General features: G+C 44.7%; 2 protein-coding genes across 3 annotated transcripts in view; one reads left to right on the top strand and one right to left on the bottom strand.

The window, feature by feature from the left end:
- S100PBP (S100P binding protein) overlaps nt 1-8,492 on the bottom strand; it is a 47,929-nt gene extending 39,437 nt beyond the window's left edge. Inside the window, exon 1 of the mRNA XM_019836604.3 lies at nt 8,468-8,492. The gene's annotated coding sequence lies outside the window, so the exon portion shown is untranslated. The remainder of the gene's footprint in view (nt 1-8,467) is intronic.
- Nucleotides 1-27,735, top strand: part of YARS1 (tyrosyl-tRNA synthetase 1) — a 29,515-nt gene extending 1,780 nt beyond the window's left edge. The window contains exons 2-13 of one of the 2 annotated variants that reach the window (XM_045035491.1): nt 1,735-1,881; nt 2,021-2,196; nt 6,998-7,127; nt 9,457-9,537; nt 15,637-15,729; nt 17,951-18,086; nt 18,550-18,635; nt 22,545-22,680; nt 23,319-23,416; nt 24,292-24,485; nt 25,029-25,170; nt 26,871-27,735. In XM_045035491.1, coding sequence (XP_044891426.1) covers nt 1,735-1,881; nt 2,021-2,196; nt 6,998-7,127; nt 9,457-9,537; nt 15,637-15,729; nt 17,951-18,086; nt 18,550-18,635; nt 22,545-22,680; nt 23,319-23,416; nt 24,292-24,485; nt 25,029-25,170; nt 26,871-26,981 — 1,530 coding nt within the window. In that variant the 3' untranslated portion in view covers nt 26,982-27,735. Of the gene's footprint in view, nt 1-1,674; nt 1,882-2,020; nt 2,197-6,997; nt 7,128-9,456; nt 9,538-15,636; nt 15,730-17,950; nt 18,087-18,549; nt 18,636-22,544; nt 22,681-23,318; nt 23,417-24,291; nt 24,486-25,028; nt 25,171-26,870 lie in introns of both variants that reach the window. The other variant, XM_045035492.1, reaches the window with a different exon arrangement.
- Nucleotides 27,736-27,857: the final 122 nt, after the last annotated feature.

Genomic DNA, 27,857 nt, shown 5'->3' with positions numbered 1-27,857 from the left:
AGAGTAAGTAATATGACCTTGTGGCAAGAACTCTCCAAGTGTCCAAATAGTCAGGGGCTTGGAGAATGCAGGATCCACCATCCAGCCACCTTGAAACAGGATTTTAATAAGTCCTGCTAACAGGTGATTCAAACCAGCAAAACAGTTTTTGTCTTTCATGGCTTCCAACAGCCTCCCCAAACCATCCCTTGAAGAGACACTAAGATCTCTTTTATTAGCAGCATATTGACCTATAAGGACTTTTCCAATACTGTCTTAGGGCAAAAGGAAATCATTACAGTATCTAAATAGGTGAACAAGTTAATCAAGTTTTGAGTTTTAAAGATCTCTCTGGCTGCTTTCTGGAACATGGGCTGGAGAGAGCAAGCTGTTAGAAAGCTGTTTACAGTAGTCCTGGTATGAGCTGATGGCCTAGACCAGGGAAGTGCGATGGAGGCAGAGAGGAGGAGGATTTAGGAGCTTTGGGGTAACTTAGGCAACTTGGTGAATGATAGTTACCATTTACTGCGCTGGGGTGAAACTATAAATGAAAAAGATGGGTGGGGAGTGAGGTGGGAAGGTGAGAGCATGAGGTTAATTTTGAACATGCTGAGTTTGAATTAACTGGGTTGATAACAAGTACACTGTTCTATATATGGGTATGAGCAGGAAATTTGGTCGTTAGTAGCTCATGAGTAGTAACTGAAGCAACTTGAAAGGGATCAGTTAGGGAGAATGTAGAGTAAGAAGAGAAGAGATAGGGCTGCAAGGATTGCTAATTCTTAAAAATTTTTTTCCAATGTTTATTTTTGAGAGAGAGAGAGAGAGAGAGAGAGAGAGAGAGAGAGAGAGCGCGCACGCGCACACACTCACGCGAGCGGGGGAGGGGCAGAAAGCAAGGGAGACACAGAATCCGAAGTAGGTTCCAGGCTCAGAGCTATCAGCACAGAGCCCAAAGCGGAGCTCGAACTCATGAACCATGAGAACCTGAGCCGAAATGAGACACTTAACTGACTGAGCCACTCAGGTGCCCCAGGATTGCTAATATTTAATGATTAGGAAGAAGAACCGCTGCCAAGAAATCTGAGCCATCAGCCAAAGAAGTAGGAGGACAACTAAGAGAATAAAATAGGGGAGGACCAAAAGAGGAGAGTGTTCCGGGAGGGAGTGAGGACTAAAAAGTTTTCATTGAGGGGCGCCTGGGTGGCGCAGTCGGTTAAGTGTCCGACTTCAGCCAGGTCACGATCTCGCAGTCCGTGAGTTCGAGCCCCGCGTCAGGCTCTGGGCTGATGGCTCAGAGCCTGGAGCCTGTTTCCCATTCTGTGTCTCCCTCTCTCTCTGCCCCTCCCCCGTTCATGCTCTGTCTCTCTCTGTCCCAAAAATAAATAAACGTTGAAAAAAAAAATTAAAAAAAAAAAAAAAGTTTTCATTGAATTTAGCAACATGGGATAAAGACCAGAAGAAGAGACAACTATTTCAAGAAGTTGACGATGAAAGGAAGGAACATGAGTTAGAGTAGATGGAAGGGATCATGCATGTAGGGACGTGTCCAGTTTTCTAACATGGTGGCATTTCACTGGCAACAGCACCAACTTAGGTTGACTGTCACTTGACACTGAGAGCATGGCTGGACCTCCCTGCTGGCTCTGAGCTTAGACCCCCCAATGACACATGCTTCTGTTTTCCTTGCCACAGGGTAAAGGATGAGCAAGGTGGGGCACCAGCATTAAACCAGCTCTTCTGCTTCCACAACAGGAGGTTCTGGGGGAAGACAAGCTGAAGGAGATACTCAAGGAGCGGGAGCTTAAAGTTTATTGGGGAACAGCAACCACAGGCAAGCCACACGTGGCTTACTTCGTGCCTATGTCTAAGATTGCAGACTTCCTGAAAGCAGGATGTGAGGTAAGAAGTAAGGTTATAAATCAAGGAGTTCCCTGGGGAATGGCCAAGAAAGAGATTTAACAAGGGCAGGGGAAAGAGGGGTGTTTGGAGGGACTTGGACAGAATCACATTTTGGCGGTCCCTCATCTGTTATGTCCAGGTGACGATTCTGTTTGCGGACCTTCACGCTTACCTGGATAACATGAAAGCCCCATGGGAACTTCTAGAACTCCGAACCAGCTACTATGAGAATGTGATCAAGGCAATGCTGGAGAGCATTGGTGTGCCCTTGGAGAAGCTCAGGTTCGTCAAAGGCACTGATTACCAGCTCAGCAAGTAAGTTCTGGATCATCCACCCTCCTTGTGGCTCTCATGCTTCTAGCTAATTACAGGTCCTGTGGAGTCCAGGCACTCTATAAATTTGGATTAGCAGGCTTTGGCCCTACCAATTAAAAGCCATTAAAAAATTTATACTCTTTGTCCTCTTAACTCATCCATCAAAAATGTAGTGACTTGTGAAGGCCTGTGTACTATCCATCTTGCTGGAGATACAAATGTAACCAAAGCAAAGTCCTTGGCCTTGCTGGGCTCCCAGCGTATGGAGGAGTGATGAATTGATAAACAATTCAGCCTCCCTTTTTCCTTCCAGCCTCCAGCCTTAGCAAATAATGATAAAATAAATGTGAAAGAAAAATATTTCACTTGTTTCTCATCTCCCCAACAATTTTTACTGCTTCATACTTTTATCAATTTTATTCATACTTGTAATATTAGCAAAGATACAATTTTTCTGTCCTAATATTTTTAACTTAAGTAATTTCCTAAGTCATTTCTCCCTGCCGCCTCATAATCTCCATATTTTTTTTTAATTTTTAAAACCTCAATTAAACTATGTATCACTCTACTGGTCACTTTTGCATGTGAACCCTTAGAACAACTTTTTTTTTTTTAATTTTTTTAATGTTTATTTATTTTTGAGAGAGACACAGAGTATGAGCAGGGGAGGGGCAGAGAGAGAGGGAGACATAGAATCCAAAGCAGGCTCCAGGCTCCAAGCTGTCAGCACAGAGCCTGACGTGGGGCTCGAATTCATGAACCGTGAGATCATGACCTGAGCCGAAGTCGGGCTCTTAACCAACTGAGCCACCCAGGCACCCCAGAACAACTTTTTAAGGTAAGCATTGGTATGTCCTATTTCACAGATAAGGAAACACATGCAGATTTAACTTTCTCAAGTTTATGCTTTCAGTAAGTAGAAGAGCCAGGATGTGAGCGCAGATCTCTTGCTTACAAGTTCATTTCTCTTTTTACTTCATTGATCATAATTTTCTTTATCCTTCCTCACTTTGAACATTAAAAGTTTCAAATAAGGCACATAACACTCTAACGTACACAGATGTTTGAATCCACAGTTTCAGTAGAGCGCCTGAGATTCCGTTTATATTTACATTTATTCTACAGATATTTATGAAGCACTTATTAGATGGGAAGCCCTGTTCTGGGTCCTGGGTGTACAGAAGTAAACTAAAACAAAAACCCCTATCTTAACGGGCCTTACATTTAAGCAAGGGGATACAGCCAAAGACAACACATGAACGAGTAACGTATATATAGTGTATCAGATGGTGATAGGTGCTGCAAAGCAGGTGAGTGGGGGAGAGAAAGTTCTTGGGGAGTGGGGGGTTTCTGTTTGAATAGAGTGGTTAGAGAAGACTTCTATGATAAGAAGATATTAGACCAAGACCTGAAGAAGGTGAGGGAAGGAGTCATGCAAACACTTATTGAGTTCTTACTATATGCCAGACTCTGTTCTAGGTACCGGGATCATAACAGTGAAGGATTCAGGCAAGGTTTTTATTCTAGAATTGAACAGAATTTGGGGTAGGAGGAGATGGGATAAATAAATAAAGCTACCTTGCTTCAAAGTCACTTGATCTTTTTATATATACAAAAGTGACTTCAAAGAAAGATGGCTTTGTAAGTGTGCACTTTGATGCACTCCCTCTGTTCCAGACAACAGCAATGATAAAAACATTAAAAAAAAAAAACAAAAAAACAAAGGACATAGCCAGGTTCAAAAACAAGCCAAACATCTCTGTGGTAAGAGAAACAGAATTGAAATGCAAATTGGTGAGTTGGGATGAAGTTACAGGTTTGCTGGGCTCCAGGCAGGAAGCTGGCAGTGGGGACAAACCAGGCTTACTGCTTAAAGCCAAAGCATAAAGGAATGCTTTTCCCCTTTTCCTATTCCCATCCCTACCTATCAAGGAGAGTAGAGCCAGGGAATGGGGGCACTATTAGTCACCTGCCTGGGTCTTTAGGGACTTTTATCAAACTTCAGGCCTATGGAGATTAGAATATAAGCATACCAAGAATTAAACCAAGCTGCCCACCATTTTTGAGTGTTCTATCTGTGATATTAACAAAAAGACATAGATCTAACATGCTAAGGAATAACATCCATTTTTAAAAAGGAAATTATAAAACAGAGGCAGAAATGAAAATGAATGTATAGAAATAAAAAGAATCATTTAGAAATCTTAGAAATGTTGGGGCGCCTGGGTGGCGTAGTCGGTTAAGCGTCCGACTTCAGCCAGGTCACGATCTCGCGGTCCGTGAGTTCGAGCCCCGCGTCAGGCTCTGGGCTGATGGCTCGGAGCCTGGAGCCTGTTTCCGATTCTGTGTCTCCCTCTCTCTCTGCCCCTCGCCCATTCATGCTCTGTCTCTCTCTGTCCCAAAAATAAATAAACGTTGAAAAAAAAAATCTTAGAAATGTAAAAATTAGTCATTAATGCCAAACCAAACCAAAACAAAAAACCCCACAGGGGCACCTGACTGGCTCAGGCAGAAGAGCAGGTGACTCTTTATTTTGGGGTCATGAGTTGAAGCCCCATGTTGGATGTTGAGATTGTAAATAAATAAACTTTAAAAAAGCAAAAAAGCCCCACAAACCAGCCTTCAATAGAAGGCATCAACTCTAGACTGAATAAAGTTGAAGAGAAAACTAGAGATTCGCCTAGAATACAGCCTAGAGAGATGGACAGAAAAACTGTAAGAGTGTTTGAGATGTGGATAAGGACTTTTGTTTCCAGCAGTCTGTCACACTAGGTGTTCTGACCAGCCTTACTGCTGAAATCAACTAAAAAATGCTGGATAAAATGTTTTTTACATTTCCTGAATGCTTCAGATCAGTAGATTGAAAAATTAGTCAAGAATACTCAGTGGCCAGAAACCAAACAAAAGTGGGAATACAAAGATCCTGTATTTCAGGGGTACCTGGCTGGCTCAGCCCATGGAGCATGCAACCCTTGGTCTCAGGGTTATGAATTCGATCTCCATTTTGGGTGTAGAATTACTTAAAAATAAAATCTTTAAAAAAAAAAATACACTGTATTTCAATTAATCTAAGATGCCCTTAAAAAACTGCTGGGGCACCTCAGTGGCTCAGTCGGTTAAGCGTCCGACTCTTGGTTTCAGCTTAGGTCATGATCTCACAGTTTGTGAGTTCAAGCCCCACACCTGGCTCCACGAAGGCAGTGCTGAGCCTGCTTGGGATTCTCTCTCTTCTCAGTCTTTCTCCACCCTTCCCTGCTTGCTCTGTCTCTCAAAATAAATAAGTAGACTTCAAAAAAATTTTTTTTAGTACTGCTAATTTAATCTATATCATGCTAGTGTTTATTTTTATTTGTTTATTTATTTATTTTAAGAGAGAGAGAAAGACTGCGTGCTCACAGGTAAGTGGGAGAGAGGAACAGAAGGGGAGAGAGAAAGAGAATCTTAAGCAGGCTCCAATGCAGAGCCCGATGTGGGGCTCGATCCCACAACCCTGGGATCATGACCTGAGGCAAACTCAAGGGTCAGATACCAAACCAACTAAGCCACCCAGGTGTCCCTCTAGATGAGTCTTAAAACCTAGCATGTTAGGGGTGCCTGGGTGCCTCAGTTGTTTGAGCATCTGACCCTTGATTTCAGCTCAGGTCAGGATCTCACAGTTTATGAGTTAGAGCCCTGCATTGGGCTCCGTGCTGAAAGTGCAGAGCCTGCTTGGGATTCTGTCTGTCCCTGTCGCTCTGCCCCTGCCCTGCTCACATGCTCTGAATGAATGAATGAGTGAGTGAGTGAGTGAGTGAGTGAATGAATGAATGAATGAAAAATAAATAAAATAAGATTCTGAAGGAAACCAATTTACAGCCTAAAAAATCTGTGCCTACCTGAACTACCATTCAAGTGTAGGAGTAAAATACTTGAAAATATTTATCTGAAAAAAGTTATTTTCATGTCTTTTTTGGCCATTTTTGTTTCCTTGTCTGTGAAGTATCTTTGCAAGTAGCCCATTTTCCTTTCTTTTTTTTAGGAGTTCCTTATGAATTCCTGGCAAATCCTTTGCATTCCTAGCAAATCCTTTGTCATTTATATAACATGAGGATAGAGTAATAACCACTGGAACAGAATAGAGAATTCTGAAATAGATCCTCATAAACATGGAAACTTAATTTATGACAGAGCTGGCATTGCAGATCAGCAGAGAAAGAATATACTTTTTAAGAAAAAATGGTGCAAGACAATTAGTTACCCATATGGGGAAAAAATTGATCCCTCCATTCCAAGAGGATTAGAGATTTAACTGTAAAGACCAAACTATAAAACATAAAAAGACTGTACATATGTAAGACTATCTTATAATCTCAGGGCAAGGAAGATTCAACAAAAACACCAAAAGCACAAATCACAGGAAAAGATAAATGAATTCCAGTTAAAATTAAGACCTTCAGGGGCTCCTGGGTGGCTCAGTGGGTTGGGTGTCTGAATCTTGATTTCAGCTCAGGTCATGATCTCACAGTTCATGAGATTGAATCCCACATCGGGCTCTGTGATTACAGCGTGGAGCCTGCTTGGGATTCTCTCCCTCTCTGCCTCTCTCTCTCTCTCTCTTTCTCTCTCTCTCTCTCTCTCTCTCAAATAAATAAACTTAAAAAAAAATAGAGTGATATTTTGAATAAGAGGATGGACCACTACATTTTAGGAGCTACCAGGCCGCCATGCTCTCTTGGAATGGGAGAGTGAATTAATGTGCTTTAGGATCATAGTGAGGCCTTGGCCCAGTTTCACAGTTGTCCCCTCTTCCTTTCCTCTTCAGAGAGTACACACTCGATGTGTACAGACTCTCCTCCGTGGTCACACAACATGATGCCAAGAAAGCCGGGGCTGAGGTGGTAAAGCAGGTGGAACACCCTTTGCTGAGTGGTCTGCTGTATCCTGGACTGCAGGTACTCGAGGGAGGGAATCGCCCAGTGACCTTTTCTGCTCTGTTTCCAACTATTGGTCATAAACCTCTCTCTCAGCCTCCATTAAGTCCATGTACTTGCCGTTCCTTGGCTGTGCTGTGGGCCTTCCTTCCTGTCTCCCTCCCCTCCCCTTTCTTGCAAGCCTTTGACTTCTCAGCTGTAGATCCTCCCCATCTGTCCTTCAAAACGCTACTTATCTCACACATCTTTTTTTTTTTTTTAGTTTACAAATCAGTTTTTTTACAGATTTTTTATAATTTTCTTTTTCTTTTAAGTAAATGAGTTCTACACGCAATGTGGGGCTTAAACTCACAACCCTGAGATCCAGAGCCACACGCTCCACCAACTGAGCCAGCCAGGTGCCCCCAGATGTTATATTTTCTTAAAGTACATTTCAGCCAACAAATCTATTTACACAGGTATCCATGGGAATTCATACCAGTTATTTACAGATCGTACTTACAAACCTCACCCTAAGTCTTCTGTACAGAGTTCCACTGGATGTGACTATTGACTGAAAATGGCCTGATGACCAGGCTGTTTACACATATGTAGTAAATGGGTTTGTTTTTTCATGTCTGCACAGTACAGGACGCACACAGAGACCAGACCTCCCAGAGAACGCTTTGCAATGTCACACATCTTCTCTGTGTTAATCATAATCACTTTAGTGAAGAAAATTTCAGAGTGAGGTGCAAAAATAAATTTCAGGCATGGTCCTATTTTCCGTTAAACAAAGCACATCATATTTCATGTGTGTGTACATTATATTTGTATGAACAAGGAGAAAGATGACAAAATTCAAAAAAAATTTTTTTAAATAATTAAAATTGGGGCACCTGGGCGGCTCAGTCGGTTGAGCGCCTGACTCTTGGTTTCTCCTCAGGTTATGATCCCAGGATTGTGGGATCGAGCCCTGTGTTAGGCTCTTGCGCTGAGCGTGGAGCCGCCTTAAGACACTCTTCTCCCTCTGTCCCTCTCCCCTGCTCATGCGCTCTCTTTCTAAAAAGTAAAATAATAATTAAAATTTTTAGGTTTCAGTCACATTGGCTATCTTTCACATATATTTCAGTGCTCACAAGCCACATGTAGCTAGTGGCTAACCTACTGGACAACACAGAGAATATATTCATCATTCCAAAATATTCTACTAGACAGTGCTGTTGTAGATTATTCCTGCTTGCTCACCTTTCTCTTCCTCTCCTTCTTCCTCATCCCTCCATTCAACCAGACATGAAATTTTATCAATTCTGCTTCTTAAAATCTCTTAGGTTTGTTCTTGTTCTACATTCCCACTGACTTGGTTCAGCATTGTTTCTTACCTGGACTCTCATAGCAGCCTTTTAGCTATTTTCTTTGTTCTAATCCAAAGGCCTCCACTCAGTGCTCTGTCTGCCCTCTTACTGGTATGGTCTTTCTACGGTGTGGGCCGGGATGATGCTAGCACCCTAGCATGACATTTAGGGTCCCTACTTCTCTGATGCCATCATTAACCACTTCCTGCATCCGTTGAAGTTTGTGCTTTTGCAGACCGAATCACTCATAATTTCCCTAGACATTTCACACCTCTGTGCCCTCTGACATCTGTTTCCGCTGCGTGGTGAAAAACATCTATGTATTCTTCAAAACCAAGCTCAGCCCACAGTCTGATTCCAGGAAGCCTTCACTGCCACCTGTCTGACCAGCTAGAGATCAGCCTTTCTTTCTTTCTTTCTTTGTGTTAGCACTGTTCCGTGAATGAACATCCAGGGTAGCCCTTCGCATACTGTACTCAAGTTATCTGTTTAACATGTCTCTCTTTTCAACTGTTTAATTGGCTTATTTAAAGGCAGAGTCTGGGTCCAATTCAACTCTGCGTCCACACGGCTGGTTCTAGGCCTGGCATGTAGTGACAATACCTGTTTGCTTACCAGTTTAATAGTGCCCTTTTCTCCTGACCTCTCACAGCACTTTATTCTTATGCCATTATCTGACATTTGTCACAGGCTGCCTTGCTCACTGTATCTTTGACACGACCATATTGTGTCTTCTCCTTCTTCCCTCCCTCCCCCACTGGATTGTGAGCTTCTTAAAGGCAGAAGCTCTTCTTTTTTTTCCCCCATGACATCCACATGGAGTACTATTCACCACAGGCATTCAGCAAACATTTCTCCCGCTCTTGAGGCCAACAGGGAGGCTGAATGCTGCTTATTTGCTTCCTAGCTTTACTTTCTGAAAAAAACCTAATGAATTTCAAGCTTCTGATTTCTCAGATCCATATAGAAGAAATACAGTAGGAGTTTGTGCTCATGTGTTTTTTTTCCCCCCACAGGCCTTAGATGAAGAGTATTTGAAAGTAGATGCCCAGTTTGGAGGTGTTGATCAGAGAAAGATTTTCACCTTTGCAGAAAAGGTTGGTGTCCTCTTTTCTTTTTTTTCTTTTGTGCCTCAGAGGTGTGCAGTTACAGTTTACTGAATATCCCAGTCCCACCACTCATAACTACAGAGAAAGAACGTTGTCCATTATCACACAGTTAACGACTGAGCAGAAATTAGCACTCAGACCTGGCTGGCTCAGTAAGTGGAGCATGGGACTCTTGGTCTTGGGGTTGTGAGTTTGATCCCCACGTTGGATGCAGAGATTACTTAAAAAGAAAAATCTTTTGGGGCGCCTGGGTGGCGCAGTCGGTTAAGCGTCCGACTTCAGCCAGGTCACGATCTCGCAGTCCGTGAGTTCGAGCCCCGCGTCAGGCTCTGGGCTGATGGCTCGGAGCCTGGAGCCTGTTTCCGATTCTGTGTCTCCCTCTCTCTCTGCCCCTCCCCCGTTCATGCTCTGTCTCTCTCTGTCCCAAAAATAAATAAAAACGTTGAAAAAAAAATTAAAAAAAAAAAAAGAAAAATCTTTTTTTAAAAACAAAAACCTGTGTAGGGGCACCTGGGTGGCTCAGTCAGTTAAGCATCCAGCTTTGGCTCAGGTCATGATCTCACGGTTCATGAGTTCAAGCCCCGCATCAGGGTCTCTGCTAGCAGCATGGAGCCCCCTTCAGGTCCTCTGTCCCTCTCTCTCTCTCTGCCCCTCCCCCTACTCACACTTGCTCTCTCTCTCTCAAAAATAAATAATAAAACATTTAAAAAAGGGGAAAAAAAAGCCCATGCTCTGGCTGCCACCAGGAAACTGCCCCCAGACCTGTTGGATTTGCTTCTTCCCTAGTAGCACTGTTTCTAGGGAAAGGTACCACCAGGCAGAACTACTGATCTTTCTCAGAGCATTCAGTCTGTATTGCTGTGAATCTTATATAAACCACTCATGTGAGTTGAGGTTTAGCAGGGTTTAAAGGAAGAAATCAGAGCAAACCCTTTAGTTCTTTTTGGGGAAAGAACGTGAGTAAGTTGAAAAGGACTTGAGAAATGGTTGGTATTTTTGAAAGCTGCTCAAAACCTCATCTTGGCAAGGGCATGGAGGAAACACTGTTAGTGGAAATGTAAATTCCTGAAGGGTAGTTTGCCCTAATAATTATACAAATTAATGTTAAGGATATAATTTTATTTCATTTCTTTATTTTTTTTAAGTTTATTTATTTTGAGAAAGAGAGAGAGTGTGTGAGCAGGAGAGGGACAGAGAGAGAGGGAGAGAGAGACAATCCCAAGCAGGCTCTGCTTGAACTCACGAACCATGAAATCATGACCTGAGCCGAAACCAAGAATTATATGCTTAACCAACTGAGCCACCCAGGCACCCCAAGGAAATAATTTTAAAAGTGCAATTTCGGTTATATATTAAAGTACTTATCACATTATCAATTTAAAGGAAAAATCTAGATATAAGAGTACTTGGCTGGTTCAGTCAGTAGAATGTGCAACTCTTGATCTCAGGGTTGTAAGTTTGAGCCCCATGTTGGGTGTAGAGACTACTTAAAAATAAAATCTGGGGTGCCTAGGTGGCTTAGTCAGTTGAATGCCCAGCTCAATTTTGGCTCAGGTGATGATCCCAGGGTCATGGGATTGAGCCCCACGTTGGGCTCCATGCTGAGAGTGGAACCTGCCTAAGATTCTCCCTCTCTTGGCCTCCTGGGTGGCTCATTCAGTTAAGCATCCAACTTGGACTCAGGTCATGATCTCACGGTTTGTGAGTTTGAGCCCCGCATCAAGCTCTGCACTGACAGTGTGGAGCCTGCTTGGGATTCTCTGTCTCCATCTCTCTCTGCCCCTTCCCCACTTGTGCACGCATGCTCTCTCTGTCTCTCTCTCAAGATAAATAAACTTAAAAAAAAAACAAGATTCTCTCTCCCTCTGCCCCTCTCCCTTGCACGCACTCTCTCAAATAAAGTTTTTTTAAATATCTTTTTTTAAAAAACTAGAATAAATTCCTATCCAATGACAAGTGATTGGTTAAATATGTTATGATAACTCCTTGTAATGGAATATTGTATAGTGTATTTAAAATGGTTTTTGGATGTCTTTTTTATTAAGTTTTTAATTTTATTTCCAGCGTAGTTAACATGCAGTGTTATATTAGTTTCAGGTGCACAGTATACTGATTCACCAGTTCTATAGATGACTCAGTGCATTCCCCCAGGCCCCCACCCACCTCCCCTCTGGTAACCATCAGTTCTGTATAGTTAGGGGTGTTCTAGGTTTGACTCTCCACCCCCCCACACACCTTTTTTTTTCCTTTGCTCATTTGTTTTGTTTCTTAAATTCCACATATGTGTTGGGGCACCTGGGTGGCTCAGTCCAGTTAAGCGGTCGACTTCAGCTCAGGTCATGATCTCGCAGTTTGTGAGTTCAAGCCCCACGTTCGGCTCTGTGCTGACAGCTCAGAGCCTAGAGCCTGCTTTGGATTCTGTGTCTCCTTTCTGCCCCTCCCCCATTTGGGCTCTGTCTCTTGTCTCTCTCTCTCAAAACTAAATAAACCTTAAAAAAAATTTTTTTTAAATAAAAAATTCCATATGTGTGTGCAGTCATATGGTATTTATCTTTCTCTGACCGGCTTATGGTTTTGGGGTGTATTTAATGAATGGGGAATGCTTACAATGTCAATTTTTTAATTAGGTATTTCACATTATTCTATTTTATCTCCTCTGTTAAGTTTTTGGTTGAACCTACTTTTATTATTCTAGCAGAGATGTGACCTATGGCTTGTTTTTTGTGTGACTCACAAGTTCTTAGAAAGGTTTTTATATTTTTTAAGGGCTGCACAAAACATGAAGACGAATATGCAGTAGAGAGGCACCTGGGTGGCTCAGTCTGTTAAGTGTCTGACTTTGGCTCAGGTCATGATCTCGTGATTCATGAGTTTACCCCCTGCGTTGGGCTCTGTGCTGACAGCTCAGAGCCTGGAGCCTGTTTTGGATTCTGTGTCTCCTTTTCTCTCTGCCCCTCCTCCCCTTCAAAAATAAACATTAAAAAAATTTTCTTTTAAATAAATAAAAAGAATATGCAGTAGAGTCCCAAAGTCTAAAATATTTATTTTTTGGTTCTTTACAGAGAAGTTTTGCTCATCCTTACTCTAGAGATTACAACATGTGTCTGTGTAGTTTATTACAGTTTAAATTAGGTATTTTAACCACTTCTCAACAATGTAAGAACCTGCAATTTAACTCCTTCCTGCCCTTTGTGCTATTGTCATATATTTCGCTTTTACATATATCTTAAATCCGAAAGACTTCATTATAACTCCTTTTCAAGCAGTCAGTTTTCAGGTATACTCATCCCTACTTACCCTTCCTGGTATTCGTGACTCCTTCCTGCACTTCTATACCTCTGTGCTTCCTTCTGGGGTCATTTTCCTTCGGCCTGCAGAGCCCCCACCTTGGATTTGGTGTTGGTAGTGCAGGTCATTAGTAATGAATTCCTTCAGCTTTCTTTTGTCTGAAAACATCCTTCTTTTGTTTTCACTGGATATCAAATTCTAGGTTGGCAGTTATTTTTCTTTTAGCCCTTTAAAGAGTCATCCCATTGTCTCTGGCTGCCTTAGTTTCCATTGAGAAGTCACCTATAAGTATTACTGTTGCTCTTTTAGAGGTAATAACTGCTTTTCTCTGGCTGCTTTTAGGGTTTTCTCTGTCTCTGATTTTCAGCAATTTGACAATGATGTCTTTTGGCTATAGTTTTCTTGATATTTATCCTACTTGGATTTTGCTGAGGTTCCCTAGTCTGTTTTCAGCAATTTGAGTCAATTGTCCCCTACTATGTCCTTAAATATTGCTTCGGTCTTATTCTCTGTCTCCTGCCCTGGGACCCTAATTCTACATAGGGTAGACCTCTTGACTATGTTCTACGTGTCTTTTTTAAAAAATATTTATTTGGGGGAGAGCGCAAGTGAGGGAGGGGCAAAGAGAGGGGGCAGAGCATCTGAAGCGGGCTCTGCGCTGACAGGCTGACAGCAGCGAGCCCAATATGGGGCTCGAACTCCTGAACTGCAAGAACTTGACCTGAGCCAAAATTGGACGCTCAACCCACTGAGCCATCCAGGTGCCCCTCCCATGTGTCTCTTATATTCTGTTCTGTTGTTTTCTTTTTTTTGTCCCTTCTGTGCTTTAGTTTGGTTATTCTCTACTGACTTTTCTTCAAGCTTATCAATCCTGTCTTCTGTTAAATCCATCCAATATTGTACTGTGCCATTTTAGAACTTCCATTTGGTTCTTTTTTTATAGATTCCAGCTCCCTTTTACAAAATTCTCTTTTATCCAGTTTGTCCATCTTTTCCTGTTTCCTTTCACACACCAATCATAGTTATTTTGACATCCTGATCTGTTTATTCAGTATCTGGATTGTTCCTGGGTCTGCTTTTATTTCTCTTAATTATCAATCATTTTTTTGCTTCTCCCCATTTCTAATACTTTTTTTATTGTATCAAAGATATCGTAGATATGTGGTAGAGACTCTGGATTATGCTTATAGGGTGCAGTGTTTTCTGTACGCTGTTAAATTACTGATTTAACACCTTGATCCTGTCTGGGGCAGGTTTTAGGCTTTGTCAGAGCAGGTTTGTTTCAGGGCACCTGGGTGGCTCAATCAAAGCGTCTGACTTCAGCTCAGGTCATGATCTCACAGTTCATGAGTTCAAGCCCCAAATGGGGCTGGCTCTGTGCTGACAGCTCAGAACCTAGAGCCTGCTTTAGATTCTGTGTGTGTGTCTCTCTCTCTGCCTCTCCCCTTTTCATGCTCTGTCTTCTTTCAAAAATAAATAAACATTCAAAAAAATTTTTTAAATTCTTAAAAAGAAAAGATTATGTGTCCCCCTCTCTTCTCTGCTCCTCCCCTGCTTGTGCACGTTCTCTCCCTCACCCTCTCTCTTTCTCTCTCAAAAATGAATAAACATTAAAAAAAAAAAAAAAAAGAACAAGTCTGTTTCAGTTTGCCCTTCTACAATGTGGGTCTTATTCCTAGGATACAGCCTTTCTGGGATCTCAAAGTCAAATCTCAGGGTGTTCACAAAGACCTCTCCACTTGGAGTGGACCTAAACTTCAACCTCTGTCTCCCCAGCACTGTGCAGCCTCTGAAGTCTGTGCGCAGATCGCCAGCCTCCCAGCACCTGTTCTCTGCTAGGCTTCCTGGCATCTCCGTATGCACACATCGCTATGAGTCAGCTAATAAATGAGTGGGGAATTTTGACTTCGATTTGGGGGTGAGGGGGCTCACTTCTCCCTAGAACCTTTCCTCAGTCCTAGCCTCCTGGCAGCCCAGAACTCCAGTCTCTGTCTCTCCTTCGTCAGACTCTCTTTCTCTCAGCACCTCGTTTGGGGAAAATGCCCTCAAGGAGAAAGCCAGGGTGAGTGTGGGGTCACCTTTGCTTTCCCTTCTCTCAAAATTCATAGTCCTACACCTGTTGCTGTCAAATGCCAGCTTTTATAATTGTTTATGGTGGTAGGGTAAATCCAATAGCTTCACAACATAATACTAGTAGAAAAACAGTAGGGAAAACTTTGTTTATGTTATTGTATACACCATCGAAAGGTTGTATATCCAATGCAATGGATTATTAGCCACAAAAAAGAATGAAATCTTGCCATTTGCAATGATGTGGATGGAGCTAGAGAGTATTATGCTAAGCAAAATCACTCAGAGAAAGACGAATACCATATGATTTCACTCATATGTGGAATTTTAAGAAACAAAACAAATGAGCAAAGGAGAAAAAGAGAGAGAGGCAAACCAAGAAACAGACTCCTAACTATAAAGAACAAACTGATGGTTACCAGAGAGGAGGTGGGTGGGGGGAGCAAGTTAGGTAGGTGAAGGGGATTGAGGAGGGCACTTGGGATGAGCACAGGGTGTTGTATAGAAGTGCGGAATCACTATATTGTACACCTGAAACTAATATACTGTATGTCAACTGCAATTTAAATAAAAACTTTTTTAAAAAAGAAAAAAAGTCTACTCAGTAGGAAAAGAGATTGGAAGGACTATATCAAACTATTAAGTTGCTTGCCAAGTTAGATGGGATCAGGACACTGAGGAGGAGTTTATACTAACATTTGCTTTGTGTGTTTCTTTCTAACCCCTCAGTACCTCCCTGCACTTGGTTACTCAAAACGGGTCCATCTGATGAATCCTATGGTTCCAGGATTAACTGGCAGCAAAATGAGCTCCTCAGAAGAGGTAGGTTTGCCAACTCTGACTTGAGTTTAGAAATCTTCAGCAAGAGAGATGCCTGGGTGGCTCAGTTGGTTGGACATCCGACTTTTGATTTCAGCTCAGGTCATGATCTCACAGTTCTTGGGATTGAGCCCCACGTTGGGCTCTGCACTGGCAGTGTGGAGCCTGCTTGGGATTCTCCCTCTCTCTCTTCTCTCTCTCTCTGTCTCTGCCCTGCCCCTGCTCGTGCATGTGCGCTCTCTCCCTCTTAAACTTTAAAAGAAAGAAATCTTCAGCAAGAGATGAAGATATTGAAGACTCAAAAGAACAGTTACCTGGCTAACTTGAATTCTTGTAGATTTGAATTCCAAGGAATCTGAGGTTCATCCCATTAATTCCAGTGGTTCTTGAGTATTGAAGGACCCAGAAGCAGTCCTGATAGGATCCAATCATAATCTTAACAATTTTACTGCTGTGATATTGTGTGATAAAGCACACAAGCAAAAGTAATGTTTTCGTTCATCGACTGTGGTAAATCTCAGCCTTACTAATGAGGTTAATGAGGCGAGGGTTACATTTCACCAAATAGCATCCTGATTCTTAGAGTGATATTTGATATAACTAATATGACAAATACAATATTTTTTAACATTTAAAAGTACTGCTTAGGGAAAATGCACTTTTGTTTTGATCACGAAGGGTACAGAATGGAGGGCTCTGTGGAACCCAGAGATGTGGAAGTTTGAGTTCGGGGTTCCCAAACACAGCTGACCTCGAGAACAACCTAGGGAAAGCATTGATTAGACTCTGTTCTTAGAGATTCTGATAAAGCGGTTCTGGGAAACAACTCAGGAATCTGTATTTTCTTTCAGATTCTACTAGGTGATTCCGATTGAAGTCACGTTTGGGTGCCCATCCAGTTCTTTAAATCTGACTTCTCAATCTTTGATCAGAGATCAGTAAATATATGCATGGAAACTTTTCTTATTATTTTTAAAGGAATATACTCATTCGTTTTTCTCTATGTTAAGATGATCCATGTATCAGCTATTTCTCTGACAAAATATCCTATCACTCACCCTATTTGGTGACACTCGCCCTATCTTTTTTAATAAATTTTTTTTTCAACGTTTATTTATTTTTGGGACAGAGAGAGACAGAGCATGAACGGGGGAGGGGCAGAGAGAGAGGGAGACACAGAATCGGAAACAGGCTCCAGGCTCCGAGTCATCAGCCCAGAGCCTGACGCGGGGCTCGAACTCACGGACCACGAGATCGTGACCTGGCTGAAGTCGGACGCTTAACCGACTGCGCCACCCAGGCGCCCCGACACTCGCCCTATCTTAACCCCGGAAGTCCGTGTTAGTTAGCAGCAGTTCCTGAACACGAACTGCATCAGAATCACACAGAGAGCTTTTTCAAGATACAAATATCTGGCCCAACCTCAAGAGATTTTGACTCATCTCCCAGTAATTCACATTTTTTTACAAGCACCCCAGGTGATTCATACACAGGCATACGTGGACCGGAATTTGGTAACCACTGTGAACCCAGAGATCCGTGAGTTTACTCACTTCAAAATAAGAAACAACTCCTATTACCCTAAAAAGGAAAAATGGCTCTAGGTAATATACAGTACCTAGTGTGGGGGCTTGCTGTGAAACAAGTCCCCTCACACATTGTTTGTGGCAATGTCAATTAGTCTTCCCCTTTCAGAAAATCGTTTTGGGCCTAGCAGTTTTGGGTAGCTTAAGGAAATAATCTCAGAGAAGGAGGAAAAAAAAAACAACTCTGCAAAGATATTCATTGTAATATATATAAATTGTATAAATTAGAACATAATCTAACAGTTTAGAAATCGTTAAAGAAATTATATTGTCACTAGTAATCGGGACTATAATACACCATAAAAATTACAAGTGAGGGTGAGGTAGCCACTCAGAAATACTTATGATAGAGTCTCAAGTGACAAAGCAAAGAGTAGACATTTGTTCTCGAACTACAGATTTGTAACGATTCTGTGTGTAATAGACAAGGCCTGGAAAGAACACAGGAAAACTGAATTAATTATTTTTGTTGGGGGAGCAATATTGTGAGTGGCTCTTGACTCTGATTAATTCTGCTTTTGTTGAAGCTGTTACTGTTTAAACCTTCGTTTAAAAAAAAAAAAAATGGAAATACACAGATTCGTTGAGCATATCTCATTTCCCACCATAAGAGGTCCCTTCTCCTCCATGGCTTCTAGGAGTCCAAGATTGATCTCCTTGACCGGAAGGAGGATGTAAAGAAAAAACTAAAGAAGGCCTTCTGTGAGCCAGGGAACGTGGAGAACAACGGAGTTCTGTCTTTCATCAAGCATGTCCTCTTTCCCCTTAAGTCTGGTAAGACACCCTTTTATTGCTTCTCAGAGGCCAGGCCGAGGTAGCAAAAGTAGTGCTGAGGTTGCCCTTGTGATTTGTCAGAATCTTCCTTCGCCGATGGCTTCCCTGATTCTGTGCTCTGACTTCTCATATACCGACGTGCATTTGGAGTTGGGATGTCATTTCACTGCCCGTGGGGTTGTTACCAAGGTTAGGTTCTAAGCGGGGTGTCAGGGTGGGCAGGGGTGTAGAGATGAAGGCAGGCATGCTTAATTAGAGGAATACAAAAGAAATGTAAGGCACGATCCTTCCCCTTGAGCTTGGGTGCCAGCTGGTTTGCTAGCTCATCTGATTTAAGAACAATAAAATGCCATATAAAGTTCAAAATATATAATAAAAACTAAAACACCCATAATATTTGAGCTAGAAATGCTGACTCTGCCATTATCAATGAGTTTGTTGGCATAGATCCATTTTCTTACAGAGTTTGTGATCCTTCGAGATGAGAAATGGGGTGGAAACAAAACCTACACCGCTTACTTGGACCTGGAAAAGGACTTTGCTGATGAGGTAATACCAAAGGAGGAGTAATCCCCACTGAATTCCTTCTGACAGACGTCTCCATCTTGGCCCAGCCAGGTTTCTAATATGCGCCGCAAGGCTCTGCTTGATGCTGATGTGTATTGTGTTAGTGTCTTAATGAGGATTCGGGTGGTTCACAGTTTAGATGGGCAGATGGCACGAAGCTCATATATTGATGTCCTCATCATTCTGCAAAGGATTTAGCCTGGAATGAAGGACCAAACCCAGCAAGATGAAGCATTTCAGGGAGAGATGCAAAGTCCAGGTTCAAAAAAGAAACACCTGTGGAAGGTAGCTAGCTAAAGGGTACTGATGATCTCAACAGACAGTTTAACAAAAGAATTGCTAGGTGCCCATGTGTTAGGCACCATGGTAGGGGCTGGCATTACAGAGGATTAAATCCTCATTTGGGGCGTCTGGGTGGCGCAGTCAGTTAAGCGTCCGACTTCAGCCAGGTCACGATCTCACGGTCTGTGAGTTCGAGCCCCGCGTCAGGCTCTGGGTTGATGGCTCAGAGCCTGGAGCCTGTTTCCGATTCTGTGTCTCCCTCTCTCTCTGCCCCTCCCCCGTTCATGCTCTGTCTCTCTCTGTCCCAAAAATAAATAAACGTTGAAAAAAAAATTTAAAAAAAAAAAAAATCCTCATGAAGGGGATGCCTGGGTGGCTCAGTCGGTTAAGCATCCCACTTTGGCTCAGGTCGTGATCTCACAGTTCGTAAGCCCGAGCCCTGCACCGGATGAGCCCAAGCCCCACTTTGGTCTCCACGCTGATAGTGCAGAGTCTGCGTGGGATTCTCTCTCTCTCCCTCTCTCTCTCTACTGCTCACTCACTCGTATCCTCTCTCTCTCAAAAATAAATTTTAAGGGGTGCCTGGGTGGCTCAGTCCGTTGAGCAACTGACTTTGGCTCAGGTCATGATCTCATGGTTTGTGAGTTTGAGCCCCACATCAGGCTCTGTGCTGACAGCTCAGAGCCTGGAGCCTGCTTCGAATTCTGTGTCTCCCTCTCTCTCTGCCCCTCCCCTGCTCATGCTCTGTCTCTCTCTCAAAGATAAATATAACCATTAAAAATAAATAAATAAATAAATAAATAAATAAATAAATAAATAAATAAATTTTAGAAAATCCTCATGAAGCTCATGGTCCAGTGGGAGAGGCAGACATAGAAACAAATATCACTGCTATGTGACTCTACGATGACGATGTACATGTATGGTCCAGAAATATAATAGGCGGAAGTGATTGCCTGGCTGGTCAAGCTTTACAGAGGGGACAGCCTCCAAACAGAGGGAAGAAATTGCGCAAAGACATGGTGAGGTGAGACAGCATAGTATGGAATTACAAGTGGTTTGATCTAACATGAGTCCAAAAGGTGAGGCAGAGTGTTGTGGGAGAGATAGGCAGGGCCAGGTCATAAAGGGAAAATGTGGCCATGGTGCATGTGGAGAATGAAATGGGGACTTTTGACTGACTCGGACTTTGGGTTGAATCAGCAATGTGATCGGGCTGTCAGAAACGTAATGAAGTCTTAGTGTAAGTCATCTGAAGTGTAGAGTCTGGAACCACAGAGTTGATCATTCAGTTCTCCACTGTTGTGAGTACATTTGGGGTTGTGCATTCAGCCCTGAACTTCAATTTTCTGAAGTTTATTTGACCATCTGGGCTGTGTTGGTGGGGAGAAGGAGGATGCTGTGATAGGGAACAGACCCAAGCCCTTGTCACAAGAGCACAGTTGAAAGAACAGGGGATGTTTAGTTGGGAATCAGGCCTGTGTTCCGTCATCCTCAAATACATGACAGATTCCCGTGGGAGAGGGGTTGGATTTCTTCCTGTGGCACCAGAAAGCTAAACCAGGTCTGCAGGCGGGGACCACGGGGGTAGGTGTGTTCGGGTTCAACATCAGGGAGAGCTGTGCAGTGACCTCCACTGTGTGGCGATGGACTGGGCTGCCTCACTTGACCTTGTGTCCCTGTCACTGAAGTGTTCAGGCAGAGCCCGGAAGACCACTGCAGGACACCGTTGTGTAAGGGACAGAACATCAAGTAGAAGAAAAGTCTCGGTGACCTCTGAGCTCTGCGGCCCTCAAAGCCCATCTTTTGGATGTTTTTCACAGCCATTGCTCTGAAACCCTTCTGTCTGCAGTCTGAGGCCGGCCACAAAACCCACACTGTACTCCTCAGTCCTGTGAATGGTCATTTGTGGGAGTAACGAGAAGGATAGAAGAAATGTGTCTGAAAAAAGAGCTTGGAGCAGCACTAGCCAATAGCACTTTCTGTGACCATGGACATGGTCTGTATGCACTGCCTCCTCACACAGCTGCCACTGGCCACGTGTGGCTGGTCAGCCTTAGAACATGCCCAATGCAGCTGAGAAACTGCATTTCGGTTTACACTGAAATATCCACGTGAGGCTAGTGGCTCCCATCTTGGACAGAGCCGGTCTAAAGCTTTCCTGTTGTTAAAATTACACATTCCTGGGGCCCCTGGATGGCTCAGTTGGTTAAACGTCCAATTTCGACTCAGGTCATGACCTCGCAGTTTGTGAGATCAAGACCCGTGTCAGGCTCCGTGCTGACAGCTCAGAGCCTGGAGCTTGCTTTGGATTCTGTGGCTCCTTGTCTCTCTGTCCCTCCCCTACTGATGCTCTGCCTCTCTCTCAAAAATTTCCCAAGGAAATGAAGGAATATTAGAAACAAAAATGTAGGTATTGTTGTATTACAGGTGTTCATGCCTAAGAGACATCACCTCGGAATAGCTGACAGGTGCTTTCAGGCCAGATTTGGGATATAAAAGCACGAGTCATGGGACACAAGAAGAATTGAATTGCTCAACTCTTTTTTTTTTTTTTTTAATTTTTTTTTTTTTCAACGTTTATTTATTTTTGGGACAGAGAGAGACAGCATGAACGGGGGAGGGGCAGAGAGAGAGGGAGACACAGAATCGGAAACAGGCTCCAGGCTCTGAGCCATCAGCCCAGAGCCTGACGCGGGGCTCGAACTCACTGACCGCGAGATCGTGACCTGGTTGAAGTCGGACGCTTAACCGACTGCGCCACCCAGGTGCCCCTGAATTGCTCAACTCTTAACTGCATACTTGCACTCCTCACCATTTTCACCCACGTTATGTTATTTAATCCTCATTCTGACTCTCTGAGATATAGGTATTATCTTCAGCTTTTAAGTGAAGAATCCCAGACTTAGAGGAGTTAACTGCCTGGTCCAGGGGTCACACAGCTAGCTGGAACTCTAACCCCGGTCTAACTCCAGAGCCCTTCTTCTTTCTTCTGGCTCACGCGGCTCGGCCCCCCTCGGGCTGTCTCCTTGGGTTGCATATGTGAATGTTTCTCTGCCTCTAAATGCCTCTGGTTTGTGCCATTCTTCTAAGCATGAATGGAGGGACTAGAAGACTTTGACTAATAAAAACATTCAGCCTCTACAGACCCTCAAGTTGGTATGGAATTCAGAGTCAAAAACCCTAACTCTCAGACAGTGAGATAATCTTTCTGAACCTGTTTCCCCTTCTCTGCTTTGTCAGCTTCACAAGATTGTTCTAAGGATCAATTAAGACTGTAGGGAGCAGTGGTGTCTGGGCGGCTCTGGGAGCTCACTAGCACAGGTCATGATCTCATGAGTTCGAGCCCCACATCAGGCTCTGCACTGGTGGTATGGAGCCTGCTTGGGATCCTCTCTCTCTCTCCCCCCCCTCCTCTCTCTCTCTGCCCCTTCCCCACTTGCACACTCTCTCTCTCTCTCTCTGAAAATAAATAAATAAACTTAAAAAAAATAGAGACCGCTGGGGAAACGCCCTGCACCCTCCACACACATTATCCTTAGTGGACTTGGACGTCCTGTGCCCCATCCCACGCGCCCCATCTCACAGAGCCTTTGGACGCTTTTGCAGGTTGTACACCCTGGAGACCTCAAGAATTCTGTTGAAGTCGCCCTGAACAAGTTGCTGGATCCTATCCGGGAAAAGTTTAATACTCCTGCACTGAAGAAACTGGCCAGCGCTGCCTACCCAGACCCCTCAAAGCAGAGTAAGGCGAGCCAGGGAGGGGGAGGGCCAAGGGGTGCTTGGCATCATCAGGACAGAAAGCCTGTCAGTGGGCTTCAGAAGAAGGTCTGCCTTAAATTGAGAGCCCGAGAAGCCAGGGGGCCCGAAGTACAGGAATATCGTACCCCATTGACTCCTGGAATGGAGCTGGAGTCATCTGGATTTTGGTTTGGGCGATGCTGTGAAGTGATTACGTCCTGCCGTACCAGTCTACTGTGTGAGACATGGCCTGTGATCTCATACTTCACAAAATCCTCTTCAGTTAAGAGACCAGTTGGGTTAGACCATGGTTTTGTGTGACTCTCCCAGAAAAGACTCCATCAATTCATGTGGGATGCATGAATAGAAACACTAGAGGTAGCAAAGCTACTACTGTCCCTTCCCAAAGGTTGCCAGTCCTATTTTAGAGAAGATGTAAGTAGGGGCGCCTAGTTCATGAGTTCAAGTCCCATGTCGGGCATAGAGATTACTTAAAAAAAATAAATAAGAAAAAACTAAATGGGTAGATTCTGGGGATTCTGCACTAAACCCTGCTAGTGTCGTCATTTGGTGGGGTCAGCATTTGGCCTGTTATGGCAGAGGAAGAGAGTTCTGATCCCTTGGCGTTCTTTTCTTTCCCAGAGCCGATTGCCAAAGGTCCTGCCAAGAATTCAGAACCAGAGGAGGTCATCCCATCCCGGCTGGATATCCGTGTGGGCAAAGTCATTAGTGTGGACAAGGTACTCATTTTTCACCACATCCCAGAGAGGCCGATAGGGGTCACGTTTGTCTGTTTCCATCTGGAGGAAACCTGGCCTGGGATGGGAAGTAACATCCCTGAGGTCATATTGCAAGTCAGAACACAGGTGTCTAGTTCCAGGTGTCAGGCTTTTTTTCCCTTTGCTGCCTCTGGACCTTTTGCAACCAGACACAGCCAGGAACTCAGAGCCGGGGTTGGGGAGGAGAGGATATTAGTCAGAGGGAGCTTGCTTATCAGTTAAATCTGGTCTGATAGACTCTTCTGGTCTCTACTGGCTTGTCTGGACTTGGCTGCAGGCCTTATCTTGGAACAGCCACTTTGTCTCCCTGCCCCATCCCACCCACCCCTGCAAATGGGGAAGGGAGAGGGACTTCCTTTTACCCAGAGACAGAAGGTTATGCAGCCAGCGACCTGGGACCATTGTTGTGGACTTTTCTTTCTTTCCCAGCATTGTTTTTCACTACAGAGACTACTGAAAGTACTTTGAGATGGCTGCCTCCTTCAGATGGTGAGGCCAGCATTGTCCTCCGCTCATCTTCCAGGCCACGCAGGACTCAGCCGGTGTAGCATGTGGCCATAGCGGTAGCCGCCCAGACAGTCCAGGCCATTTACTTGTGCAGGAGACTCCCTGCACCTCATGTTAGTCAAACCCTGCCTCTTGGGGGAGAGTAAAATGGAGCTTCAAGGCCCATCCTCCTGTCTGCTCTCTGGGACCTGGAAGGAGTTTGCTGCAGAGGGTCCCTTAGGAGCCTCTGTTGGAGAGTAGATGCCCCTTTCAGCAGTCAGAGGGTTCACCGGACCCCCACGGTCCCTTCCGTCACGATACCGTCCGGGACTAACCTCTCTTGCCGGCAGCACCCAGACGCAGACAGCCTGTATGTGGAGAAGGTCGATGTGGGGGAAGCTGAACCACGGACTGTGGTGAGCGGCCTGGTGCAGTTTGTGCCCGAGGAGGACCTGCGGGATAGGCTGGTGGTGGTGCTGTGCAATCTGAAACCCCAGAAGATGAGGGGTGTCGAGTCCCAAGGCATGCTTCTGTGTGCTTCTCTGTGAGTGAGAGCTTGGGGTGGGGCGTGGGCCTGAGCGTGGGGGGCAGGAAGTGCAGGGAATTGGCCCACGTGATGCCCTCCAGGCATCAGGCGGAACACTTGGAGAAACTGTCCAAAACATGATGCGTGAAGGAATTACTCACCACGCACGTACTGCGAATGAAGCGCTTTACCCAAAGTTAATTTTATTACCACAGGAACTGAAGGTTCAAAGCAGCAGGTACATGCCCAAGTCTCTCTACTAGTGAGAGATGGAGCCAGGATTCAAGACTAATTCTGACTGGCTCTTCAGGCCTTGCTGTCTCTGTTATGTCATACTTCCTCCCCTAAAAGCCTAGATTTCGGTGTCTCTCCTGACAGAGGGTTTCAGTCTAGCCCCGGTTAACCCAACGCACAAATGTGGTACGGCACCGAGGACTTCCTGGGCCTCTGGCGTTGAGGAGGCCCTAAAGCCCCGCAGTGAAGGCCCCGGTGCTCTGGCTTCGCTGGCCGCTGCAGGCAGTCCATAGTCTCACTCTTTCCTTCTCCTGTGTGTCTTCCCAGAGAAGGGGTAAACCGCAAGGTTGAGCCTCTGGACCCTCCTGCCGGCTCTGCTCCCGGGGAGCGAGTGTTCGTGAAGGGCTACGAGAAGGGCCAACCGGATGAAGAGCTCAAGCCCAAGAAGAAGGTCTTCGAGAAGCTGCAGGTAAAAAGCTACAGTGCCCCCTCTCTGGCCTGGGCCGTGTCCCCAGACTGCTACTGCTGAGTCCACAACTGCCCTCTCCCCCGCTGGGCCTTCCTGCGTCTGAGCCCCTCTCTTCCTTCAGTCCAGACCGCCCCGGAGGAGGTGTCTGAGCAGCACGGGAGCCCTCGCACGTACCTAGCACGGACGGGCTATTTGAGGCACCGTGTGAGGGACTTCAGACGTTTCCTCACTTGATCTTTAGCCCGTGATCAGAGGCCTGTCCCTGTTGTACCTGGCAGGATACCTGCCAAGGCCACACAGGGTCACCAGCAGGGATGAAGCCAGGGTCCCACCACCACCCCCAGCCTACCTTGATCTTAGAACCACTCATTCTTTGTCTGCTCTCTGGGACATGGACTCCATACAGCCTGTCCCTGTGACCCCTGAGTGCATTCGTTCCCTCAACAAATGCTGAACCCCTGCTGTGTATGCCCACCACTGTTCTGGGCACACGGGCTACATCTGTGAACAAAGTAGCAACAGTTCACTCTCCTCATAGAACCAACATGTGTGATTATGAGCAAATGAGGAATTAATACCTCATTTCCTCGCTCAGCCAGAATGTTTCCGGGCGGGGGGCATTTAGAGTGCTGTCTACTTCCATCCGTCCTCCTGCATATGGCGGGTGGTTTTACCCGCTCCCTCCTTTTCTGCTTTTCCAGGCTGGTTGTTTTGTTTTGTTTTAATGTTTTTTAATGTTTATTTATTCTTGAGAGAGAGACAGAGTGTGAGTGGGGGAGGGACAGAGAGAGGGGGAGACACAGAATCCGAAGCAGGCTCCAGGCTCCGAGCTGTCAGCACAGAGCCTGATATGGGGTTTGAACCCACACACTGCAAGATCATGATCTGAGCCAAAGTCGTACTTAACCGACTGAACCACGCAGGCGCCCCTCCAGACTGGTTTTTTAAATCACTTATTTTTTCTGGCTATAAAATCAAAAATTTTTTTAAGTTTATTTATTTATTTTTGAGAGAATGTGGGAGGGGCAGAGAGAGAGAGCGAGAATGCCAAGCAGGCTCCACACTGTCAGCACAGTGCCCGATGCAAAGCTGGAATTCACAAACCCGTGAAATCACTAAGATCTGGATGCTTAACCTACTGAGCCACCCAGGCACCCCAATAAAAAATTTTCATCGTAGAAATGTCTAAAGTGGAGGGGATATGAAGAAAATGAAATATGCGTAGTGTTGCCACCTAGTGATACTAGAAAATAGCATTAGTGGTCATTTCTTTCTGGACTTTTTCTATACATGGAGATGATATATTTACAGTTTGAGTCCCACCATATGTTTATTTAACTTTGTGCTAGAAAAACGTCCCCATCTTTTTAAACAGTGAGAGGGGGATCTTATTGTGTATACTATTGTATCATAATTACTATAATTTAATGAAATTATCTAACCTTATTAGACGTTGAGATTCTCTTTGGGTTTTCACTATTTGAACGCTGAGATGGAGGTCTCAGTACATAGTCCTTTGCACTTACTCGTGACTGTTTTCCTAAACTAAATGCCTAAAATGAGCTTCCCGAGGTGAAGAATGAGCTGGGTGCGCAGCTCACAGAGAAGCTCGGCCTGTCCACACTGCTAGAGCATCAGAGAGCCTGCTCTCCTGCAGTCCCGCTGTCCCCACATTCACTGCTTTTGTTTATTCCATGCAGGCTGACTTTAAAACCTCCGAGGAGTGCATCGCACAGTGGAAGGAAGCCAACTTCATGACCAAGCTGGGGTGCATCTCCTGTAAATCACTGAAAGGGGGCAACATTAGCTAGCCAACCGGGCACCTTCCTCCCTTCTCCCGTCACCCTGAGTCATCTGCTGTCTTAATTTGCTCCGTCCGTCACCCATTTATCCATCTCCCAGGACACCAAAGCAGGAAGTTTGGGACTTTATCAGGTGTGGGACTCAGTAAGCGGCAGCTCAGCCTCCCCAGAATCCAGAACCATCCTGTCTGGCTGAAGTGAGCCGCTGACCTCCCAGGTAGTCATGCGGGTGAGGCAGCAGCAGGGAGCTCAGCTCTACCTTCTTCCCTCGGCAGCTGACTGGAGAAATCTGGTTTCAATAGAAGTCCTAGAAAAGGCTTATGCCACAGTCGTCCTAATTGGAAAAATATTGGTTCCTGTTTTCCTAGAGTTATCCCAGCGGCTGTCTCTGTCTGGGATCTGGTGCCTGAACTGGGCTAATTACAGCCTTTCCCCAACAGGAAATTGTGGGATTCCAAAAGCAAGGGGAAGAGAAAACAGAGAACCTAGTGGTCTACCGAGGGGTTGGCAGCTTTTTTCCCCAGTGGCCGCCAACCTTGAGGCTTGGCATTGGGGGCAGGGCCAGCCCCCAGGGCTCCTGGAATTTCTCTCCCTTGATTCTGTTGGGTTGAGACATTCCCTAAACCAGCTGTGTGTTATTAATATCGGAAGTAGGGCGGGCACAGCCTGAATCCTCCTTCAGAGAGGGTGGGGTACTTCTCCATAGGCATCTCAATCAGAATCACTATCACTGTCGTGAATTCAAATAAACTATCTGAACAAAGGTGTCTGGATGAGGCCTGTCTGTGAGCTGGACCATCCCAGGAGAGAGGAAAAGGTGTGGAGCAGCTTCTGGGCCCCTCACCCAACCTAGGCTGCTCATATCTTGGACTTTTGACCCTGTAA

This window comes from Felis catus, chromosome C1 (genome assembly GCF_018350175.1).
Source record: "Felis catus isolate Fca126 chromosome C1, F.catus_Fca126_mat1.0, whole genome shotgun sequence".
NCBI classification, from domain to species: Eukaryota; Metazoa; Chordata; class Mammalia; order Carnivora; family Felidae; genus Felis; species Felis catus.
The sequence above is the reverse complement of the archived record's forward strand: the minus strand, read 5'-3'. Positions and strand labels throughout refer to the sequence as shown.